The sequence below is a fragment of the Myiozetetes cayanensis genome, unplaced genomic scaffold, assembly GCF_022539395.1.
Source record: "Myiozetetes cayanensis isolate MyiCay16 unplaced genomic scaffold, myiCay2020 scf4, whole genome shotgun sequence".
NCBI classification, from domain to species: domain Eukaryota; kingdom Metazoa; phylum Chordata; class Aves; order Passeriformes; family Tyrannidae; genus Myiozetetes; species Myiozetetes cayanensis.
The window spans coordinates 51100985-51121600 of record NW_026087631.1 but is presented as its reverse complement, the minus strand read 5'-3'; the positions used below and the strand labels follow the sequence as shown (position 1 = coordinate 51121600).

Here is a 20616-nt window from a genome sequence, read left to right as displayed (position 1 = left end):
TCAGTGTGTACTTGGTATCCAGCCAGGGTCAACCCACTACAACTCGCTTCACTGCTTGGTTGGCTGCAGCTGCAGTTGTTGCTCTGGAGCAGCACAGAATTATGCAAGAAGATTTTTCCGTAGTAATTAGTGAACACTAATTACAGTGGTGTGTTGGTAATTACTGATGATTCATAAACTGCAGGAACTGTATGTCTGCAGTTATAAGGGAGTAAAGATTTTGTACTAATAATTTAGAAAGGTGGAAATTTAATGAAGTAGTAAGTGCATTTTGCTTAATGTCACTGCTACAATAGTAAGATAATTGATGATCACTGATTTACAAAAAAGCAGTAATTCTTAGTAATTTATCTAAGTATCTAAGTAATTCTTAAGAATTAAGAAAGTGCCATTGATTTGGCTAATTATTTGATTAATAACTGATTCCTGTGGAGATTGCCTAGGATGTTATAATGATACTGAAAATAATACTGAGCAGTTTAAAATGTTAAACCAAACTTTTTTTCACTCTTTTTAAGCTTTTATTGTTTTCAGATGGTTAGGAGTTTTTTTATTTCTTTACTTCCAACATTGTGTCTGGTCCTCTGGTCACTGAAATTGGGGACTTTCCATTGACCTCTTTGGAATCAGGCTTGTCTCTGCATGTTTTACCAGAAAAGTCTGTTATGAGCTACTACACTAATTGATTTAGGTTGCAGATCTATTAACAGTCCTTCCTGGCAGTCAGTCAAATAATGAGAGCTTCATTTAAATTGGAAATCATCAGCAATGTGATATTCACTTAAGTGAGGAAATGAACAGTGGTATGGTCATGGTATCACTACTATGCAATGTCTACATGGTCACATTCTTCTTTAAGTTCAGAAAACGTGGAATTTGTTCCTTTAGGACATTTGTTAAGGCCAGGCTTATGTTATTATTCTTGCTGCCCCCTGTAGCTGAGTTTTGAAAGAGAAAAGTGAGTCAGTCACAGTAGTTTGGGCATATAAATCCAAGGGTCTGATTCAGCTTGTAAAACAAGACTCAGAAAGAAGTACTTCAGATGTACTTTCTGCTATATTTGACAAGAAGATTTATTTATCCTTCCCATACTCATGTTCATTACCAGTCTTAATTTGACAGTTTCATCTGTTTCCATGCATTGTGTAAGTAATGAAGTTAGGCATTTTGGAGGCTTAAAGGCAATCTTCTGTATATAACAGCACCTATTTTGCATTGCTCTGTGGTTCTGACTCTATCATGCCTGCACAGAGCAGGACAGGGACAACTTCACCTACATCAGGAGGCTCAGATTTCCTAATTTTCATCAAGCTTTCCTGCTGTTATCAAAGGCAGGAACACCCTGAAACTGGGAGGAAGAGAGAGAAAGACCCTGATTTTTATGTTCTTCTTTTCTAGTGTTTTTTATTCATGAGGCTAACACAGAAGCAGTAGGGAGAAAAACTCTGAGTCAGAGTCTGAGTGAGTGGATTATTTTGTTGTTGTTTTACAATAAGCAGAATAAGAAAAGTGGCTAATCTATAATGTAATCTCTGTAAAGGATTTGATAGACTTGCCTGCATTGATCTATGTCTTCGAGACAGTTATTCCATTTTTGGCAATACAGAGGGACTAAAGCTGGATGTGATAGTAAGTGGAAGGCATTCATTACAATGTGAGTTCCCTAGTATTTCTCTAGCACTAATAAATGGATAATAAAATAAATACCTGTGTCCTAACGTACACTGATATGTCTGTGTTCTTCTTTTGTTGAAAAATCTCAGGCTCTTGATCTACTCATTCTGAGACAGTTTGAGCTATGCGCTGTCAAAAAAGGAGATTTTGCTTCTGACACTGACCCATGTCTGTTGTGTAGTCTTACAGATTTTCTAACCCTTTTTTTTTTTTTAATTAAAGTAAATCAAGATAAAAAAATGTATTGAAGAGTTTCCTGTATAGTACCAGTGGAGTGTGAATGTGCTGCTTTTCTTTTTTGACTGTGGGGGAAGAGAGGTTGGGAGCTTTCAGGGAGCTGTTTCTCTAACCTTACTCTTAAGTCCTGGTTTATTATGGGTGCTGACTTTCCTTTCTGTTCAGATATGCTTACAGGCACTAAGCTACATTCTGCTAAAGCGAAAGCTCAAGTGGGAAGTGGAGCTTTTCTGTGAGAAAGGAGAGGTTAACTACACTTATATTGGGGGTAGTTTTTGCTTTGGAAAACAGTGGCAGGCTTTGTAGTTTAATCTTTTGGAGTGCTGCCCATTACCACCTTCTGACGTATGTTGTTGGGCTGAAAAGAATCAATGCGCAGTGGTGCATGAAAGTCCAACGTGCCAGCCGTAGTTATACATAATACCACTGTCTCACATGTAGGAAAGGCTGTTAATACTTAACACGGTATTGTATTGTCGAAAGGTAAAATGTTGAATACTGGTAACTTCAACCATTTTGAATGTTATTACATATTCCTTTGAAAAACATATTTTTAAAGGATTAAGTATTGTCTGTGTAAAAGTCTCAAACTTAGTGAGCATCACAGAGCAAAATGTCACAGAAATAATGCTCCAGGATTCCTATGTGTCAGGGAATGGCCCTGGGAATCTGTCTACGATTGGGATTTTGGTCAAATTACATGTCTTGGGTGGTGATTGCTTTAATTTGCTTACACCAGGCACCTAGGGTAACTGCTAAGCACAAAAGCAAGAGAATTTGCCCTTTTGGAGATTGGTAACTTGCAACTAATTCACCATATTCATGAGGGAAAGAACATTTTAAGGGTTCAAAGACTCTTTTTCTTAAGTATGCGCATCTGTGGGAGGACATATGTATTGTTCTGTTGCTTAACAACCTTCTGTAGCTAATGGTCTGAAGTGAAACAAATCAGAGGTGTACAGGAGAAGTGTATTGAAATGTATCAAGATACAAAAAGTATTAGGGTACTCCTTAGTACTCCTAGGAAATATAACAAACAAAGCAGCCACCACCTACATCTACTGGCTTTCTTGCAGTAGGTTTAAATTATGATGTGCTCCATGTCTTCTGAAAATGTCATGGCTCACATGGAAGAGATGGTTTTTACCTGAAAACTAAAGTTTTTCTGGGAAATGACTTTAAATCTGCAACTCAAAAAAGTTCCCTTGTCTGAAAAGTCATTTCTTTCCTAATCAAACCCATTAAAACACTATTATTTAGTGTATGTCACAAGACCTTTAATACAAGTTCTGTATTACATTCAAATGAATAGAGCAATTTTTGGCCAGAAATAAATGGCTTTCTGTAGTCTTAAGCAACATACAAGTCCTTCTATATAACTAAAGTACTCTTTCAGGGAGAGAAGGAAAAGGAAGTGGTGTTTCTTGTTTCCTTGTTTAAAACACTACAATTTTTAACTTGCAGGCAAATAAAGTAAAATTAGGAGTTTGGTGAATATGATCATGTAAGATACACTTCAAAGCAGCTAAATTAAGGCTGCTAGTCATATGCCAGCCTGCCTTTGAGCCTCTTTCATGGTTCTGTTTGATCTTTCCTTCTTGCATGTAAAATGCTATCTTATTAAGACCCAGACTGAAAAAACATCTATATTGCTCTTCTTTATCAGGCTTCAACTACAGAAGTACAAGTCGGGCCCATGAGACTGACACAATACCCAATTCAGGTAAGATATTCCTTCAGGTTCTTGATACAGCCAATTCAGTGTTAATAGTTATAGTTAGGTATCTTATTTTCATTTCACTTGTGCAAGGACTGTGAGATGGGTGATAGGTGTTTTGCTGTATCTGATTGCTTGAGAAGAGATTTACAAGTAAATTAACTTGGTAAACAAGATGCTTGTATTTCCGTTAACATCCCATCATACCTTTTATATGTCCTGTAGGAGTGTGTGTCTGGGCATTAGCAAGGGAAAGATCTTCCTCTATGGATATTAAAAACTGTTCAGTTCTGATATACCAAAGCAGTACATGTCCAGTTTTTCTGGGTTTTGCACAATAGGACAGAGAACTGTAACAGGGCAGAGAACTGTGCTTCTACAGATCACCAATCCAAGAAATCACATCACCTCGACAAAACAGGTTGAAGTTCAGCTTAAGGAGCAACAGCTGTCACTCATACTCGCTTCTTTTTCTGTAGGTTTTATTCCTGTGACAGTAAACAGATACCAAGTGTTATTTTTTTTTTTAGTTTATAGTGGGTGTTGGAACTCTCAGATTATAGGAAACTAAGTAGTTTTAAGCTTTAACATTGTTCTAGTGATACATAATTCATTTGAATTAATCTTGGAGTCAATTCTATAAATACAGAGTCACCATTACCTTTTCTTTGAAAAACCTATGTGTGAAAAAATACTACTCTTGAGGAAACTAAATTGTGGATATGCATCCCAGAGCTTTTTATGTCCCTATTAAGCATCTTAAGTAGGACTTGATCCAATGAAATATTTGTTGATATTATAATAAGATGGTGGAACAGTTGCTTCAATAATAGAACAGTCTTCGGTTTTGCAAGAAATTTCAACATAGAAGTGAGGAACTCTTTGCAGAATAATGTTCTTTAAACCATGATCATCTCCATAAGGATGCTCAAGCAGATTTTTAGCAACTACAAATACTATCAGTACTTATATCATTGTAGAAATTGGATTTGCCAAAGCATCATCGTATCAGTGTTAGCTGTTACAAGTGAAGATTTTTCATATAAGAAGTGAAAGTGGGATTTTTGTTGGTTTTAAATCTGACATTCTTCTTGCTGTCTTGCCAGATGAGGATGTTTTTTTGTCCCTACATAACAGAAGTGAGAATCAGTGTAAAAATCTGTCTTAAGTAAAGCAGAAACTGTTCTTTAAGTAAAGTCATTAACTGAAGAATTTTCCATATTGCCATACGCTAATTTATTTACGGTAAAGGTAAAACACTTTATGTAAACCCACCACCTTTGTTTGTGGAACATGCCATATTGCCTCAGATAATTTGGCAAGTGTTACACACATCCATACATTTAAAAAATGTGTGCTAATCTTTTATTCCATCTTGACAATGCAATTACGTGTTTCTCTGTGCAGTGCAAACAGCTACTGAATATCACATTTTAAATGTCTATTTGTGGGTGATTAATAATGTTTACAATTGTCTGAGAAGCAAGTTCAGTTTGTTAAAACAATTGCCACTGAGGCTTTTCTTAGAGAAGTTCATTTTATTCTGATGTGTGTTTTATGCTGTTATGGGACACCTGTGCCAACCTTGAAATGGCACACATCTTTTGTCTGAGAAGTGACCTTACTTGTGGTTATGACCTACCATAAACCTTTTAATAGATTCTTCACTGGACTTTATGATCATGTATGTTGGAGAAAAAAATCTGGTTTGGTTTATACCGAATCATGACCCAGGTGCTTCTGGCCTTAAGAGGCAAGGGGGAGAGTCCAAAGTAAATCAACAAGCCCCAACAATCCTAACATGCCACATACAGCTTGTACATCTGCCCCAATTTTGTACCAAGGCTTGCAAGTAGGAATGGTTGGATTCTGAGACCTCAGAAATGACCATGATAAAAGTAAATGTGCCCTCTCCATAAGACAGAGGAGATAGGTGGTTTTTATAAACATTTAGTCCACATAAAAAAAGGTGTTGTATCCTGTTGCAGAAGTGTTTATGAGGGCTGATAAACGTTTGGATGTGTCCCTATTCAGATGCTTCATTATCTCACCTTTTAGGACATTAGTTTGCCATAATATCTTTCACAGTATTGACATCAAACTCCATTTCTGTTCTGATGATTGTGAAATTCCCTGATGAGCTGCAAATGAACCGTGTTGATGAGCAGCATTTTACTGTTTCTTATGCCAATTTTTGGAGTAAAAGAACCCCTTCATAACTAAATTCAGGGATACTATGTCTTTTCCACCTTAAGAGTCTCTTGCTGGGATATGATGATGTGAAAATAATTAAATAACTTCTTAAGTTGCTGTAATTTTCTGTTTCCTTTGATGTCCTCAGCTGGTGTCCCTTACTTTGTTTCAACCCCTTTAGCGCAAATTTCTGTCCATTTTCTGTATTTGTATAATAAGCCAGAACAAGATGTACAATAGTTGTGGGAAGAAAATACTTTAAAAGAGAGTAAAAAGTACATCACCAAAATTATGAAGGTCTCCACAGAGAAAGTTCATGGTGCTCCTAAACTAGGGCAGCACTGATTTTTACAGTAACACTGGCAAATTATGCAGCAAAAAATAACTACATGCTTTTTTTTTTGCCAAGGGACACAGATCAAATTCAAGCATTTCCTTGATTGTGTTGTTTATATGAATTGCTATATTTTTATCATGACTTTGAGAGAGTATCTTACACTATGCATCTAGTTAGGTTGTTTTTTGGTGATTAATAGTAAGCTTCATACAAATGTTAATGAGAAAGCATAGTAATAAAACTTTAAAACAACTTTTAATGTTAATATTCTCAGAAGGATTTGCACACTGATAATTAGCTACCAGTGAGAGATTGGGTGGTTTAATTAAGTTGCATTATTTTAGAGCTGGTAAATTGTTGCATTTTGCAATCCATTATTTCCAAACTGGGAGTGCTGAGAGAAGGAAGATACCAAAAAAAATGCACACCCCCATCACAAATTTTTCTGAAACATAGGAACAAAATAAAACTAATGGCAGTTGGAACCAAACTGAAGAAGATTGTATCTGTGTAGGTACTTCACTGAGGAATGGACAGACAAAGTCTGCAGCTTGACCACATTGCTGCTTTCCATCACTTTGATGGCTGGAAAAAAAAGTCAGGCATTAGGTAGAATGACAACAGTTACCTTGACTGTTGTTTGTCAGTAAACCAAATCTGGTTATTATTAGTTGCAATCAAAACTGTTTCTAATAAATTGAAGTTTCCTAAGTTGTTTCTTAATACTTATGGAAATTTCGAGCATATATTTTTCTTCCGCTGTTTAGTGAAACCTTGACTGGTTGTTCTGTCAGAGTAACACTGATTGATTTTTTTAATTGTTCAGAATTCAACAATCCAGACAGCTCAGGATAAGATGAAAGATATGCTCACCCTTTCTGTCTTCTAGACTGATGGTGTTGAAATTCATGGACTGACACCACAGCTGCATAAAGCAGCACAGATGAAAGGTTACTGACCTTTCTTATGGGCATTTGGGCAAATTTTGTGTACTTTTCATAGACAGGTTGTTTCATTGAAGTGAGGGATGACTTTTATTTGTGAAAGGAACAGGATTTTGCTTTATATGTGATTACTCTTTGGCTGCTGCCTTTTGGTGCAATTTAAATAGCTGTGGATAAACTTTGGACTTTGTGAACCCTTCTTTTTCACAGTATTTTTGCACTTAATTAGCCCTTTTCCTCATCTGACACAGAGCAGCATGGTTAGTTAGGAGTCGCTACAGTAAATATATGCAAATTGTAATGAGGAATGTATGCATGACTTGTGTTCCTTGCTGAATAAACTGAACACTGATAATGTATGTATTATAGAGCTGGATGAAAATTTTTTCTCTCCTAAAAGCATTTTATCTCACATGAGAAGCACAGAAATACAGCTGTTTTCAGCCTCTATTCTGCCTGTCAGTTAGCAAACAGGCTTCCTATGACATCTCCTTGCTTTTCAGAATGGCACCTCAGTACACATCCTATCCAATTTTGTGTGAGCAGTTCCTTAACTGTTCAGCTGAAATTGTCAAAACTACCTCATATATTCAGGGACAATTTAGGGACAATTTGGGACAGTGTATTGGCTACAAAATTGTGATGTTTGATTTCCCCCCCCACTACCTAATCCTATTCAAAACTGTTCTTTTCAGTTTTGAAATAATATTGGTTATGAATAAAACAGTGTTCTGTTTTGTCCCTATTCAGGGAAAAGTGATAATTAGTTGCATTTCAGACAGTTCCTTACAGAACAGTGTGTGTAGCTTGGATGGCCTGATGGGAGAGGCAATGATGTTTGAACACTCTGGGTGGTTACTGAATGAATTGGAACTGGAGGTAGGAAAGAATCATTGTCTAGCAAGCTAGTTTTGTCCTAAAAATCAGACTTACTCAATTAACTATTGATTATCTATCGATGACCACTCTATCCATTAAGAAAATTGTACTACTGCATCAGCTGCTTTACAAGCTGTGGTTCAAGCTTCCTGCTTTCAAAGCAGACTCAATCGTAGAGCAGAAGTGCTTGTTAAGATTTGCACCATGCAGAGGATTACTTTGTGTGTTTAATGTGGTGCTACTGTTTTGCATCCTTTGCAGGTTTTGCTGGTCTTTGCAAAAGAAGACAACCAAAGCAATGGTTTCTGGTGGGCTTGTGACAGAGCTGGATACAGGTGCAATATTGCCTGGACTCCAGAGTCAGCGCTTGAATGTTTTCTTGATAAGCACCAGGAAATAATTGTTATAGATCACAGGAACTCCAGATATTTTGATGCAGAAGATATCTGCAGGTAACCTAAAGAACCTTATGCCTCTCTCGAGCTTCAGAATATATTGTACAAAACAAAACCTCCTAATTTTAAAACAAAGATAGTGAAACAAAAATGAACACCCAAAATTAGAAGAAAATGGAAGTTTGGGAACTGAGACCAGGAGGTTTGCATACATCTGTAAGAGAATAACAATATGACAACTACACTTTCGGCAAAGATGAACTGCAGAATTATCTCTAGATCATGGGCTTCCACCAGAGCATAAGCAAGAGCTGTTGTGAAATTATTCCCTGCTGTCTGTGTCTGTTTCTTTCCTAGCTTACTGCTACAGCAGAGTCTGAAGCTGCAGACTTCAAAGGAACATGTTTGTCCACTAGGTCAGGCACTGCCAGTTCTTTGCAGAACTTCACATCACTCTTCTGATCCACATGATTCTGTCTAAGCAGCATTAAGATTGCAAGTGCTTAGTGTTGGGATTCTTTGCTAAAATACACTGTTTCAGCTGAAGCACACATTTTGCACCACCATGACCAGAAATTTGCCATGTTTATAACAAGGGGCATTTTAATGCTCAAATACTTGTGCTTATGTTTTTCTGAAAAACCAACAAACAAATATAAAGACTGTTTATTCAGGATAGTGTGATATGGGTGAAAAACTTACCTGTCACCAGTAAAAAGAGAATGGAATGTTCTGGTAGTTGGTTGTATTTTTTTCACTTTCCCAATACTATGCAAGGTGGTAAAATTTGTTTTTTTCAGCAATTAATAAATTATAGTCTGTCATAATTTGCTATACCCACTTTTCTTACTTGCATGCCTCAAAAGTGCTTCTCACCCTCTAAAGAAAATTTTAGAATGCCTAGAAGGACACTGCTAGGTATGAGAAGTGGTAGAGATTCTTGTTTAAATTCACTAGTGGGTATTGAAAATGTGCTGGATTTCTCAACTCACGCATTCAGAGCAGTCTGCCCCAAATAAGCTGAGTATATGGGGCAAACAAAGAGTGGATTTGAAAAGCTGCTCTTTGTGCTATGTGTTTTTGGAGCTCCTGCCTTCTGCACTGTGTAGAGCAAAAGGAATCTAGCGGCAAAATGAAAATGGTTTGTCTGAGTGGGGATAGGTAGGTTTGGCAGTGCAATATCCTATTTGTTAGCCTCAATGGTGTCTTTCAGTCATGGTTTCATTTATATGTACAGTGAAGATACTCAGAGTAACCTTGAGAAAGCATTGAGTGTAACTGAGAAATTTTTGTTTCCTCAGGTCCATTCGTGCTGTAGAGCCATCAGAGCACGCTGTAATACTTGCTGTGGTTCCACACATGTAAGTATTACTGGTTTGTGAGAGATTTTTATTTTACTTTATAAGAATATTATGTGTAATAGTTACCTAATAACAGAAAACATCTTACTAGCAAGTCTAACAGAGTAAGTTTAATATTTTTCACCTGAAATGGGCTAGTGATGTTTTATGTTTTATTTGAGTGTTTGATAACTTTAATGCAGACTAGTATTATCCCTATCACCTTCAGAATGGTTTGTATACTAAGAAAATTAGAAAGACATATGTTAGTTTCTAAAAGAAAAAAAATCCAAACCAAAACCAGAAAGGTGTATATTGTTTTCTAAAGGAAATAACTGGGTCAATTAACACACTGTGGTTTTTAGGGAACTGGGTAATGGAGCAAAATTCAATCCTGTTGATACTAAACTTACCAAAATGTTATCCTGAAATTCTTATTGAGTAATTCATACTCCACATATTCAGGGAGAATTCTTACTGACTTAAATACATCTTCATCAGACACCTTCAGATACCCTCATTAGAACTCTACACACTATTGAATCCATTGTCATTTTATTAATTTCCTAGACCAGTTAAAATATTAGAAAACAGAGTGACAAGAGAACTATTACTGCCAAGATTCAAAAATAGACTAAATTTGCTGCTGAGCGAGATTTTACAACTTCCTTCACCTTTTTCTTAATAACTTCTTTTTGAGATTATCTCTACAAGGATATCGCAGTATGTCTTTTATCCTCTTTCTTTTTGTAATCCCCTGACTGTGAAGAGATACAGGACTTCTGTATAGGATCTGTCAAGTTTGCTGTAGGAGTAACTATCAGGTTGTAGTAATAGCTGCAGATACCTATAAAATAAGACTGTAGCATCAACTTCTGTAATAGTATGATTTTATGTATGTATTTTATGCAAAACTGTTCTCACTGAGTTCATTATGTTAAATAATGTCAAATTTATACCACCTAATTCTTAAATGTTGTGTGACCATAAAATATATCAGTCATGTTTAATATCTGTACTGATGATCTGGATGAGGGGATTGAGTGTATCCTCAGTCATTTTGCAGATGACACAGAATGGACTGCAAGTGTTGAGCTGGAGAGTAGGAGACTACTCTCCTGGAGAGTAGGAAGGCTCTGCAGAGGGGTCTGGACAGGCTGGATTGATGGGCTGAGGCCAATTGTTTGAGGTTCAAGAAGGCCAAGTGACGGGTCCTGCACTTGGGTTACAACGACCCCAGACAGTGCTGCAGACTGGGGAGGAGTGGCTGGAAAGTGGCCAGCGGAAAAGGACGATGATCTTAACAGTCTTTTCCAACCAGAATGATTCTAGGGTTCTGTGATTTTGTTTGTAGATCTGCTGACCAAGAAGAGACTTCTGTTCTTCCCCTTCTTGATGCAGGCTTTGATAGGGTAAGTATAAATTGCCCCTGTAATATAGAAACCATATAGTGACTTCATAAATTACACTTCTACTTCCTCAAACTGAAAACTACACATCCTCTTCTGACAAAAATTTATTGATAAGAAACCTGTAGGAGTTGATTTGGTACTCTTTTCTTTTCAACAGTGTATTCCAGAAGCATGTGAAATAAGAAAGTCTGTGATGTAGCTAATCCTTTCAGAACAGCAAGAGTACAGAGATTCATTTCTTGTGGTCTGACTGGGTGGTGGGTGGGTTTTGTTTATGACTGCATTAAAAAAAGTGTTGGGAGATTCTGATTAACATGTGCTGCATATTGCAGCATGCTGATTAGTCACCCCAACATCTCTGCATGTCTCATACTGCTGGGATTCCTCTTCTAGTGGGACTACAAAAGTGGTCCAGATGTGAAGAAGAATGTATTTTTTTTCCCCATGTGGTCTGTTGTCCTGGTTTGTGCCAGTTCTTCTCAGGACAGAATCAGAGGCTCTTCTGTACAGGTAGCAGAAGAAAAGATGACTGTTCATACTGTTTCTCAAAACAGCTTTGTAGGACAGAGCAGAAAAGCAGGAGTTCTCAGCACTGAATGTCCGGGTTGCTTACCCTCTTTTAATCTTTGTGTTAATGGCTTTGGATGGGCATGAGTGTTATGTTGCTATAATATAAATCAGTGGTATTACTTAAGCAACAGAAGCACATCAGTGAACACTGTAGTTAGAATGAATTAACTATATATTGTCCTAAATATACATATATTTAGGACAATGAATTGTAGTAAGGAATATCAGGGAAGGAATGGAATTAATTCAGGTAGACTCTCATGCTCAGATGCTCAGATGTCCAGTATCTGAGCTAACTCACATTCAGCCCAAGTTTGTTTACGTAGCAGAACATGCACCAGAATTATCATTTTCAGATCATCTCAAAATAAAAAGAGGTTCTAGGTCTTGCCTCTCCTGCAAGAGTATTGTGGACACAAGTGATTTGAAGCCCAATGCCTTTCTAAAGCACACAGACACTGAAAATTGGAAAAGGTGAACCTAAGAGAAAGATCAGCTCAAGAATGCCAGTGCTTTAATATTTTTCAAAGAAAACTTTATTACTTCTCAGTTCTAGTGTTTCATTTTAAAACAATGAAGGGCAATATGTTTTGTGAGCTAGATTATAACTGTAGGTGTAGTACTGAGTAAAACCAGAGAAGACACATTCTAGTGGCACACTGTCTGCGTAGGAAAATAAAATCTTTTTGCACCTGACAGCTGCTCTAACCATTCCCTCTTGATGTCCCAAATTTATCAGAGCTTGCATAATATAATAATTTCCTATTGGGGAAGTCTTCTTTTAAAGTCTTCAAGACTTTAAAACACATCTAATGTCAAATATTCCATTTTTGCAGTGGTGTGGACATAGGAATTATTTCTGCTTGGATGGGGATCAGGAACGACTAAATCCATTAACACACAAAACCATCCCACACAAAGATTTTAAAATACCTTTCTTCAAGAGAGATGCAGGGAATCTCTTCCTCTGGAGCAAAAATGAAATTTGTTTTTGGAAAATCATACCTACTTAAATAATAATTTTTTCTTGTTTACTTATTTCTGTTTTTTCTTCCTCCTTCTCAAGGAACTTTGTTTTATTGCATCTTCTGATTTTCCCCCTATATCATTAACTGCTTTTGTGTTTGTGTATTAATGCTGTCGTTAGTCCAATACATTAATTATGCTGATTTTTTTTTTCCTCTCAAACTTATAAATCTAATAGTGGTGGCCTACTTAAGATGGAATAATTTGAATAAATGATTTAGCTTCCTGACTGCTTTTTCACTATGATTTAAATCAGCAAACAGGGGATCTGAATGTTATTGAATTACAGCCTTGTCTTGTATTTTGAACTTCTTTTCCTAAACAAATCTTGATTCTCATTGACCAGATACTACCGAAACTTTCTGGATTGGAATAAAAGAAGTCTTTAATGTTAAGCCCAGTACCAATTGCTAAGCACAAAGAATAATGCATTCCTACTAGCTAATGATTCTAGTGGCTTGTGTAAAGTTCTGTATAGAACAACAGTGGAATCCAATTATAATGAAGTAAAAAACAATTTAAGGATATGTGTTAGTTTAAGGAAAATATACTTTATAAATATGAAACATTTTGAAAAGGAACTGTTGTTGTCTACCTTCTCATATTTGATAGTTAATAGATGTTCCTTTTCTTGTGTCACAGTAGGGGCACAGATTGGAAAAAGGAAATGTTTCCTGCTATTTTCAGGTCCCAATTGATTTCTTACCTTTGAGTCAGCCAGTGAATGAATGGCATCAGCGCTCTAAACTTAAGTAAAGTGATTCTGTACATTTGCAGAAAGCTATACAACACTTAAGAGCAGGTTTAGCACCTTAGTAAGTTGCAGTTCTTGGTTCTTAGCCAAAGATTTGTGCCAAGAGTTTAGTCAGTAAACAGCAGTGGTTAAATTTTGTCAGTAAACTGCATTGCTTTAAAAGCAGTTTATAAAGAGACTTAAAATATTCTACTAAGTCTAGTTTATAAAATAAGATTGCCATCAATGATAAATTTTATATTATTGACAGATTTGGTTTTACATTGTTTTAAATTTAGCACAAATTTGAATATTTAAAAGAGCACCCTAAAACTGAAAATCTAAATCTACAGTGTTGTAGAAGACAAGTTTGTTTGCAGACAGTTTGTTTGCAGAAACACAACACTATTTACACTTCTGCTTCTGCCAACTTGATATTGTGTCTTTTGTTCTTCCCATGCCTTCACTTAGCGTGTGAAGTGGGAGTTACAGAAATACTTTAAGATCTTTACATTAAGGAGTGAAACAGATCCATGCCAACAGTTATTTTTAATTTTACTTTCTTACGTTTTGCTTACAACTTGGAATTAAGCCATAGGTCTCCACAGTTTTTATACAGGAGAGAAGTACAGATTTCTTAAAAGTTATTCTTTGTTCCTTGGAGGTTTGCATGCAGCTGTGCTGTGAGAACTAGTGACAACACAGGGTATTTCATGTGGTAACTAAAGTCAGTGCATATGATTATCAATAAACTTTAAGTCAAAGAATGAGCCCCTGGTGGTCTAGTGGTAAAGGCGCCGCGCTATCACCGCGGAGACCCGGGTTCGATTCCCGGTCAGGGCCACTCCTGGGCAGGTGGAGCTCGTTAGCCCTTAAAGGCAACCCACCTACGTCCTGAGGACCTCGCTGCCACTGTCCAAGCTCGCTTGGCCCCGGCAGATGAACCTTAGGATTAAAGGGTGGGCTCAGTTCCGCGCACACTGTGTCTCACCTAAAAAATCCAATGCGCAGGCTGGAAGGTGGAAAGACCTTCCCCGGATCTTCGCTTGCGAAGACTGGCCATTATAAAAAGTCAAAGAATCTACTTCTTTTGTAGCAACATAAAATTTCTGATTTCAGCAGGACCAAGCACAAGACCTTTTAGACTAAAATCTGTGCCTGACAAAGAGAGGACATTCTCTCCTGTCTGGAGTAAAAGTTTATTCACTGTTGTTAGCATGGTCCTTACATTACATACTTTTCTGCACTTCTGAATTCACAGTGACAGCTCAGTGAGATTACTTGTGAATCAAAGTTACTTCTGAGCTTTAGCTGCAATATTTGCTTGGAAACAAATGCCAAATCATTTTTTTCTCTCTGTTTTTTAGCATGAATGTTTTGTCTCTAAGGTTTTCCATTTCCATTCTGAATTAAGGATAGATGTTCCAAATGAAACATCAAGGCAATACTGGTTTTGTGTAAGACTGTGTTGGGTTTTTTTTAGATTTTCTATTTCTAACTGGGTTGCTAAAACCAAATAGAAAAATCCACAGTTGAAGTTTTAGCATATTTTTTGTACTTGCTTTGTACCTAGATAGGCATGTTGTCTTAAAAACTAGGAACTCATTCCTGAGGAACAGATGATTTTTCAACTTGCCCAATCTCCCTGCTGAAGTAAAGACACCTAAGGCAGGTTGCCCAGGACCATGCCACGCAGATCTTTCGAAGATCTCCAAGGATGGAGATTCTACAACCTCCCTAGGCAACATGTGCCAGTGCTTGGTCACCCTCACAGTAAAAAAAAAAAGTGTTGCCTGATATTCAGAGAGAATCTCCTGTGCTTCTGTTTGTGCATGTTGCCTCTGGTCCTGTCACTGGGCACAAGTGGAAATAGGCTGGCTCTGCCCTCTTACAATCACTCTTCAGATATTTATGTACCTTGATGAGTTCCCCACTTCAGCCTTCTGTTCTCCTGGCTGAAGAGTCCCAGCTCTCTCAGCCTTTCCCCACAGGAGAGGTGCTCAATCACCCCTGTGGCCCTTTGCTGGCCTTACACCAGCTCTCTTTATAAGGTCAGAGTTTTAAATGCAGGAAAAGAAATAATAGTTTAAAAGTTTAAAAGCGTTCTGATCTATTTCATGCACTCTTGATTTGTCTTCCAGCAATTCATGGAGAACAGCAGTGTAACTGCTTGTTACAATGAACTGGTTCAAATAGAACATGGGGAAGTGCGATCTCATTTCAAATTACGGTAAGCAGAAGTGTAAGAAACTGCAAACATCAACCTCTTGGTCTAAGTAATTGTATCAGGTTGCTTCCTGCTTCTTTCCAGCTATGCATATGTGTGTTTTGCATCTGCATGTTAACTAATATACTTTTATTTTTTCTCCTTCTGTTATTATGTAAAGGGCAAGCCTAAATACCTTAGTAACTGGTACCCTGAGAAAGTTTGGTCAGAAAACTGTGAATTTACATGATGGTAGGACTTCACGAAGTCATTCTTGATCTTGTGTGTTTAAGATTTTATGTCTGACAGCTGGAGCTGAATGCAATCTTGATTATTTTCTTGCTTGGGCAAGACTTGGTGGGTCAGGAGCACAGTTTTTTATCATATTGAGAAAATAAATTACTTTAATTCCCTTATCACTTTTTCCTAAATGTGATTAATTTTGTATTTAATGTAGTTTCTTATGCATGCATGTAAATACTTTTGCAATGCACGTATATGAAGGAAAAAGTCCTGGAAGTTGAGTGTAATACAGAGGAGAGGGGTCATTCTCTGTGTCTTAAATTCCATTAACAGAAAATACTACCATTTTTCCACAGGTCTCAGTGGCTCTGTTTAAGAAGTAGATTTTCTAAGATTTTCTTTGCAAACTGATCCCTAAGTGACTTCATATTTTCAAGTGATTGTGTGTTCGTGCATGCAGAATGCAATTATAAAATTTACAGGGAAAAAATCTAATTTGGGCTTACCCAATTTTAATAGTTGTTTTTCAAAATTCAGCAGGAGAATAAAGCAACTATTACATTTTAGAAGTTAAAATTTAGCAGTTAATTATTAGTTGTGGTGGTCCTGACTTGGCTCATTGTTAGCTGCAAATGGAAGATTAAATAAGTATCTTCTGAATGAGGTCAGCATAGATCAGAAACATCAGTTTTATATGGAAAGATTAAGCTGTCATTCATACACAAAATGCTTGTATTTCATGTTTTATTTCAAGAATAAGATCCAAATACATTTTGTGCATCTCTACATGAGTAGTATCAAATATGAATGCAAATAATTAGAACTCCAACCCAGGGAGCATGATTCATATTGGCTACCATATTTTTCTGTAAGTTCATTTACAGCCATTAAAGTTCATTAAAATTGGAAGGAAACAATCCTAGTCCCCAGCGGCATTTCGTCTACTGACAGTTCTTTCATCCATATTGTTTATGGAAACAGCAGCAATTCTGCCTGCTCTTGCTCTCTTGAATGGAGTTACATAAACTGTGAGCCTACTTCATTTTAATTTATGTAAATAATATTATATAAAATTCATCCTGTGTTATCATGTCTTTTGTATATTGATAATAAACATTATGTATATTTTTTTGTGTATGTATATGTATCCACATCACATCTGAACATGACTCTTTTGGGAACCTTTGGCAGCACTGTAAAATACTATGAAAAGAAAAGGTGGTATCTTTGGGTTTGCTACTGCCACTACCAGATGCAGTTCCAGAATATTTAAGTAAAGAGTTTAACAGAGATAGGCTCGATATAGCTAAGCAGTTAAACCTTGTCATCTAACAAGCACAAGTAATACTTACAAGCAACTTTTGTACTAAAATAAGGGGGTATGAGGTTGCCTTTTAAAAGGTAAAGTTTCTGAAGAGCTGTATTTGTAACCTGGAAAAGCTAATGTCTTATACCTACCTCTGCCTTATTTGGCAGGTGCCATTGAAAACTAAGCAGAGCAGAGCTTGGTATTTGGTAATGCTATTTAGTTACAACTTTTTTTCATTCATGTGGTTTAATTAAGTGAGTAAAAAAGTGTTGCACTGTATGTCTGTCCCATTTGTTGCTGGTCTGTAGGTCTTCTGTACAGCTTTGTAACAGTGAAAGGGAAGAGAATGCAGGAAGTTAGTCTATGGAATTAAACCCGGGATATTTCAAGTGTTCAGAAAAAAGAGAAACATGGTGAAAGAGTAGAACCAGCCCAAGAAAATAGATAAGGTCATGTCAGTTGTCATAAAAGTCTTTCCATTCCTAGCAGGGACTCTGCTTCTCCATATTGTTGCTTCTGGTCTGAAAACTGGTTGGACATCTGTGTGCCAATCAAAGAGGATAGGGCTTGTAATTTTGCTGGCTTGCTTGCCAGATCAAATGAAAATACTACGGCTTGAAGAGTGAAAACATACCTGTATGTTTTAATACAGAAAGTTTACATTTGTAATGACATTTGTTTGCAGTTGGTGTACCAGAGAGGCATCTGTCACTGAGATAAATCAGTTACTTCACACAGCACAAAATGACACTTGGGAACCAGCTTGGATTGCTAGAAAATCACTTGTAAAAGCTCCTTTTATTACATGGATTGTGTCATCTTCTGGATATCACTTTTTTCCTAGAAATCTTCATCCATGCAGCTACATGGCTGTGTTTCTGTGCATATCTCTTCATGCATCCTATTTGGTTTAGAGTTACTTCCATGATAAGGGGAAGTAGAAACATCCTGTATTTCTTAGTTCTCTAGTCATTGGTACTAATTCAAACCCTACTATGCAGACTTGGAGCAAGATGGTTCTTTTAAGTACAGGAATGTTCATGTGTTCTTGCTCCCTGCAGTGAGAGGTATATAAAAGGTAATCAGTTTGTCTTTAGTCCAAATCAAAGATGAAGTACTGGCATCTATCAAAGCAAGTATGCCAGGATGTTTCTTTTAGTATGTACTTTCCCTGACCATGGCAGCGGGATTGGAAAGAGATCATTTTTCAGGCCTCTTCCAACCCAAACCATCCTATGATTCTATGAGATATACTTTTTCCACCTAGCATTAGGAGCCTATATTAATGTTAAGGTCATTCTGTGTAAATCATAATTTAAGCAATTTAAATTTTGTAGCAAGAAGATAAGGCTTTTGTATTCATGCATTAGTTCAAGGATAGCCCTGAAAGAAAATGAGTAACAAAGATCATTTTGGCCCTTAAAAATCAGGATGTATGGAAATAAGTCACTGCATTATTATTTGGGAGCAGGAAAATTGACATTTTTGGACTAGAACTTTGAGATGAACTAGATTGTTTCCTTTAACTATGTTGTATTACAGTTTCTTTGACAGTGTCAATCTATTTGCTTATTGAAAACTTTGTATATATCTGCTACGATGATTTTTTTTTTCTTAATCTTTAATGATCACAAGACTTTCTGATGTAACAGTAACGTGTTGGTTTTATTGCTAATTGTTAGCTCCTGCTGTTCAGAACATGTATGTAGATAAAAATATACTATTAAGATGCTGCAGTGCCTATAAGCACTTTTACAATGTGATCTGCAGTAAAAGCACGTTAACAGGGCTGTCTGAGGCTGGGTGTTCTGAAACAAGTCATAATGAAGATAGTGACATGGTTTAGCTAAAACAACTGCTACTTTGTGATTCATCTCCCGATAAGTACAATTTCATAATGTATTTATAGTAAACAAAATGTTCTAACAATAAAACTAATGTGCTAATCCTTTGCTAATTTCAGAGCTTGTAATGCAGTGTTTACAGCATTAGACCATTGTCAGGAAGCTGTAGAAATAACCAGTGAAGATCATGTCATTCAGGTAGGGGGGAAACCTTAACTATTTTATAGAATTGGAAAAGAAGAACCCCAAAGAGATCTTTGCACAGTAGTTCCTGTTCCATTTCAGTATTTTAGTTTTGTTGCCCGTTAGAAAACCTTGTGCAATTAAGAGCCTAATTTTTGGATGATGCACACTGATGCCTGCCGAATAAGACTCTTCCTTCAGTAACTGTATTTAGGTTATAATTTTCAGTGAAGTAATGTTGTTTATGGTAAAATCTGTATTATTCTCTCTCTGTCCTTTCTGATAGGAGGTTACATATCGCTTTCTGTGTTTGGCTTCTTACTTGAATAAAATGTTTCATCATCATTTAGGATTTTTATACAAGAAACACCAAATTACAGGGATGTGTGGTTGTGGCTTTAGCCATAACTTGTCCCACTTTGATAGTTAAATGTGAGTAAATATCCTTCAAGTACGTTCCTTTAAATACTGACCTAAGGTACTTTTGTCTTGGCAGTATGTTAACCCAGCCTTTGAACGGATGATGGGATACCGCAAGGGAGAGCTTATTGGCAAGGAACTTACTGAATTACCTAAAAGCGATAAAAACTGTGCCGATCTTTTAGACAACATAAACACATTCATTAAAAAAGGAAAGGTAAGCAAACAAAACAATCTCATTGCTATAGATTCTGCTTTATTATTTATATACTGATTTATTCTGCTTTATTTTTTATTGCTCTAGGTTTAAGAACACTAGGTGTGTTCTTCATGAGTGCACATATAAGACCAGAATTCTACTCCTCAGATGCCTAAAGAACACAACAACCCATGTCACAGACAAGTGACTACAGATTTCATTAGCTTTGCTTTTAGGATCTGACTGAACTCCTACTGATCTGTTGGCTTAAGATCAATATCAGGATGTTTTCTCTGTTTCTATTTTGCTTAGAGTCCATGGAGCTTTTGTTAGTTGGAATGTAACAGTTTTTGTCCCTCAGTCAGTCTCTCAGGTGGCTGAATCATCCAACCAAAAGGTTTAACTGTTCTGTGAAACTGCAGAGGCTTCACTGACTGCATACTTCAAGGACCAAAAAGTATTGGCACCCAGTGGGGTTTGTTTTTCTAACTACAGTTAGAATTCTATCTGCAGTGCACTGTGAACTCCTGTTGTTGTGGTGATGGGCCTGGCAATGCGTTCGTTCCCCTAATCCAAACAACAGTCTCTTACCCCATCTCCCATGGGCTGCAGAAGTACCTCTCACCTTTCCCTGTCTCACATTCTGCTTCAAGAATTTTGGGGAATTCTTGAACCTTTGAATCATTTCCAGCAATGATCTGAGCTGGAGTCACTGTCTGGAGTTGTTTGCAGTTCACCTTGGTTCATCAGCAGAA

The 20616-nt window shown here is 36.8% G+C and overlaps 1 protein-coding gene across 2 annotated transcripts in view; it reads left to right on the top strand.

Annotated features, from left to right (window-relative positions):
* The window catches only part of PDE8B (phosphodiesterase 8B), a 74669-nt gene that overhangs the window by 27008 nt on the left and 27045 nt on the right, over positions 1-20616 (top strand). For both annotated transcript variants that reach the window (XM_050328757.1, XM_050328756.1), the window contains exons 2-8: positions 3578-3634; positions 8243-8433; positions 9678-9737; positions 11071-11128; positions 15599-15687; positions 19179-19257; positions 19739-19879. In XM_050328757.1, the coding sequence (XP_050184714.1) occupies positions 3578-3634; positions 8243-8433; positions 9678-9737; positions 11071-11128; positions 15599-15687; positions 19179-19257; positions 19739-19879 (675 nt within the window). The remainder of the gene's footprint in view (positions 1-3577; positions 3635-8242; positions 8434-9677; positions 9738-11070; positions 11129-15598; positions 15688-19178; positions 19258-19738; positions 19880-20616) is intronic.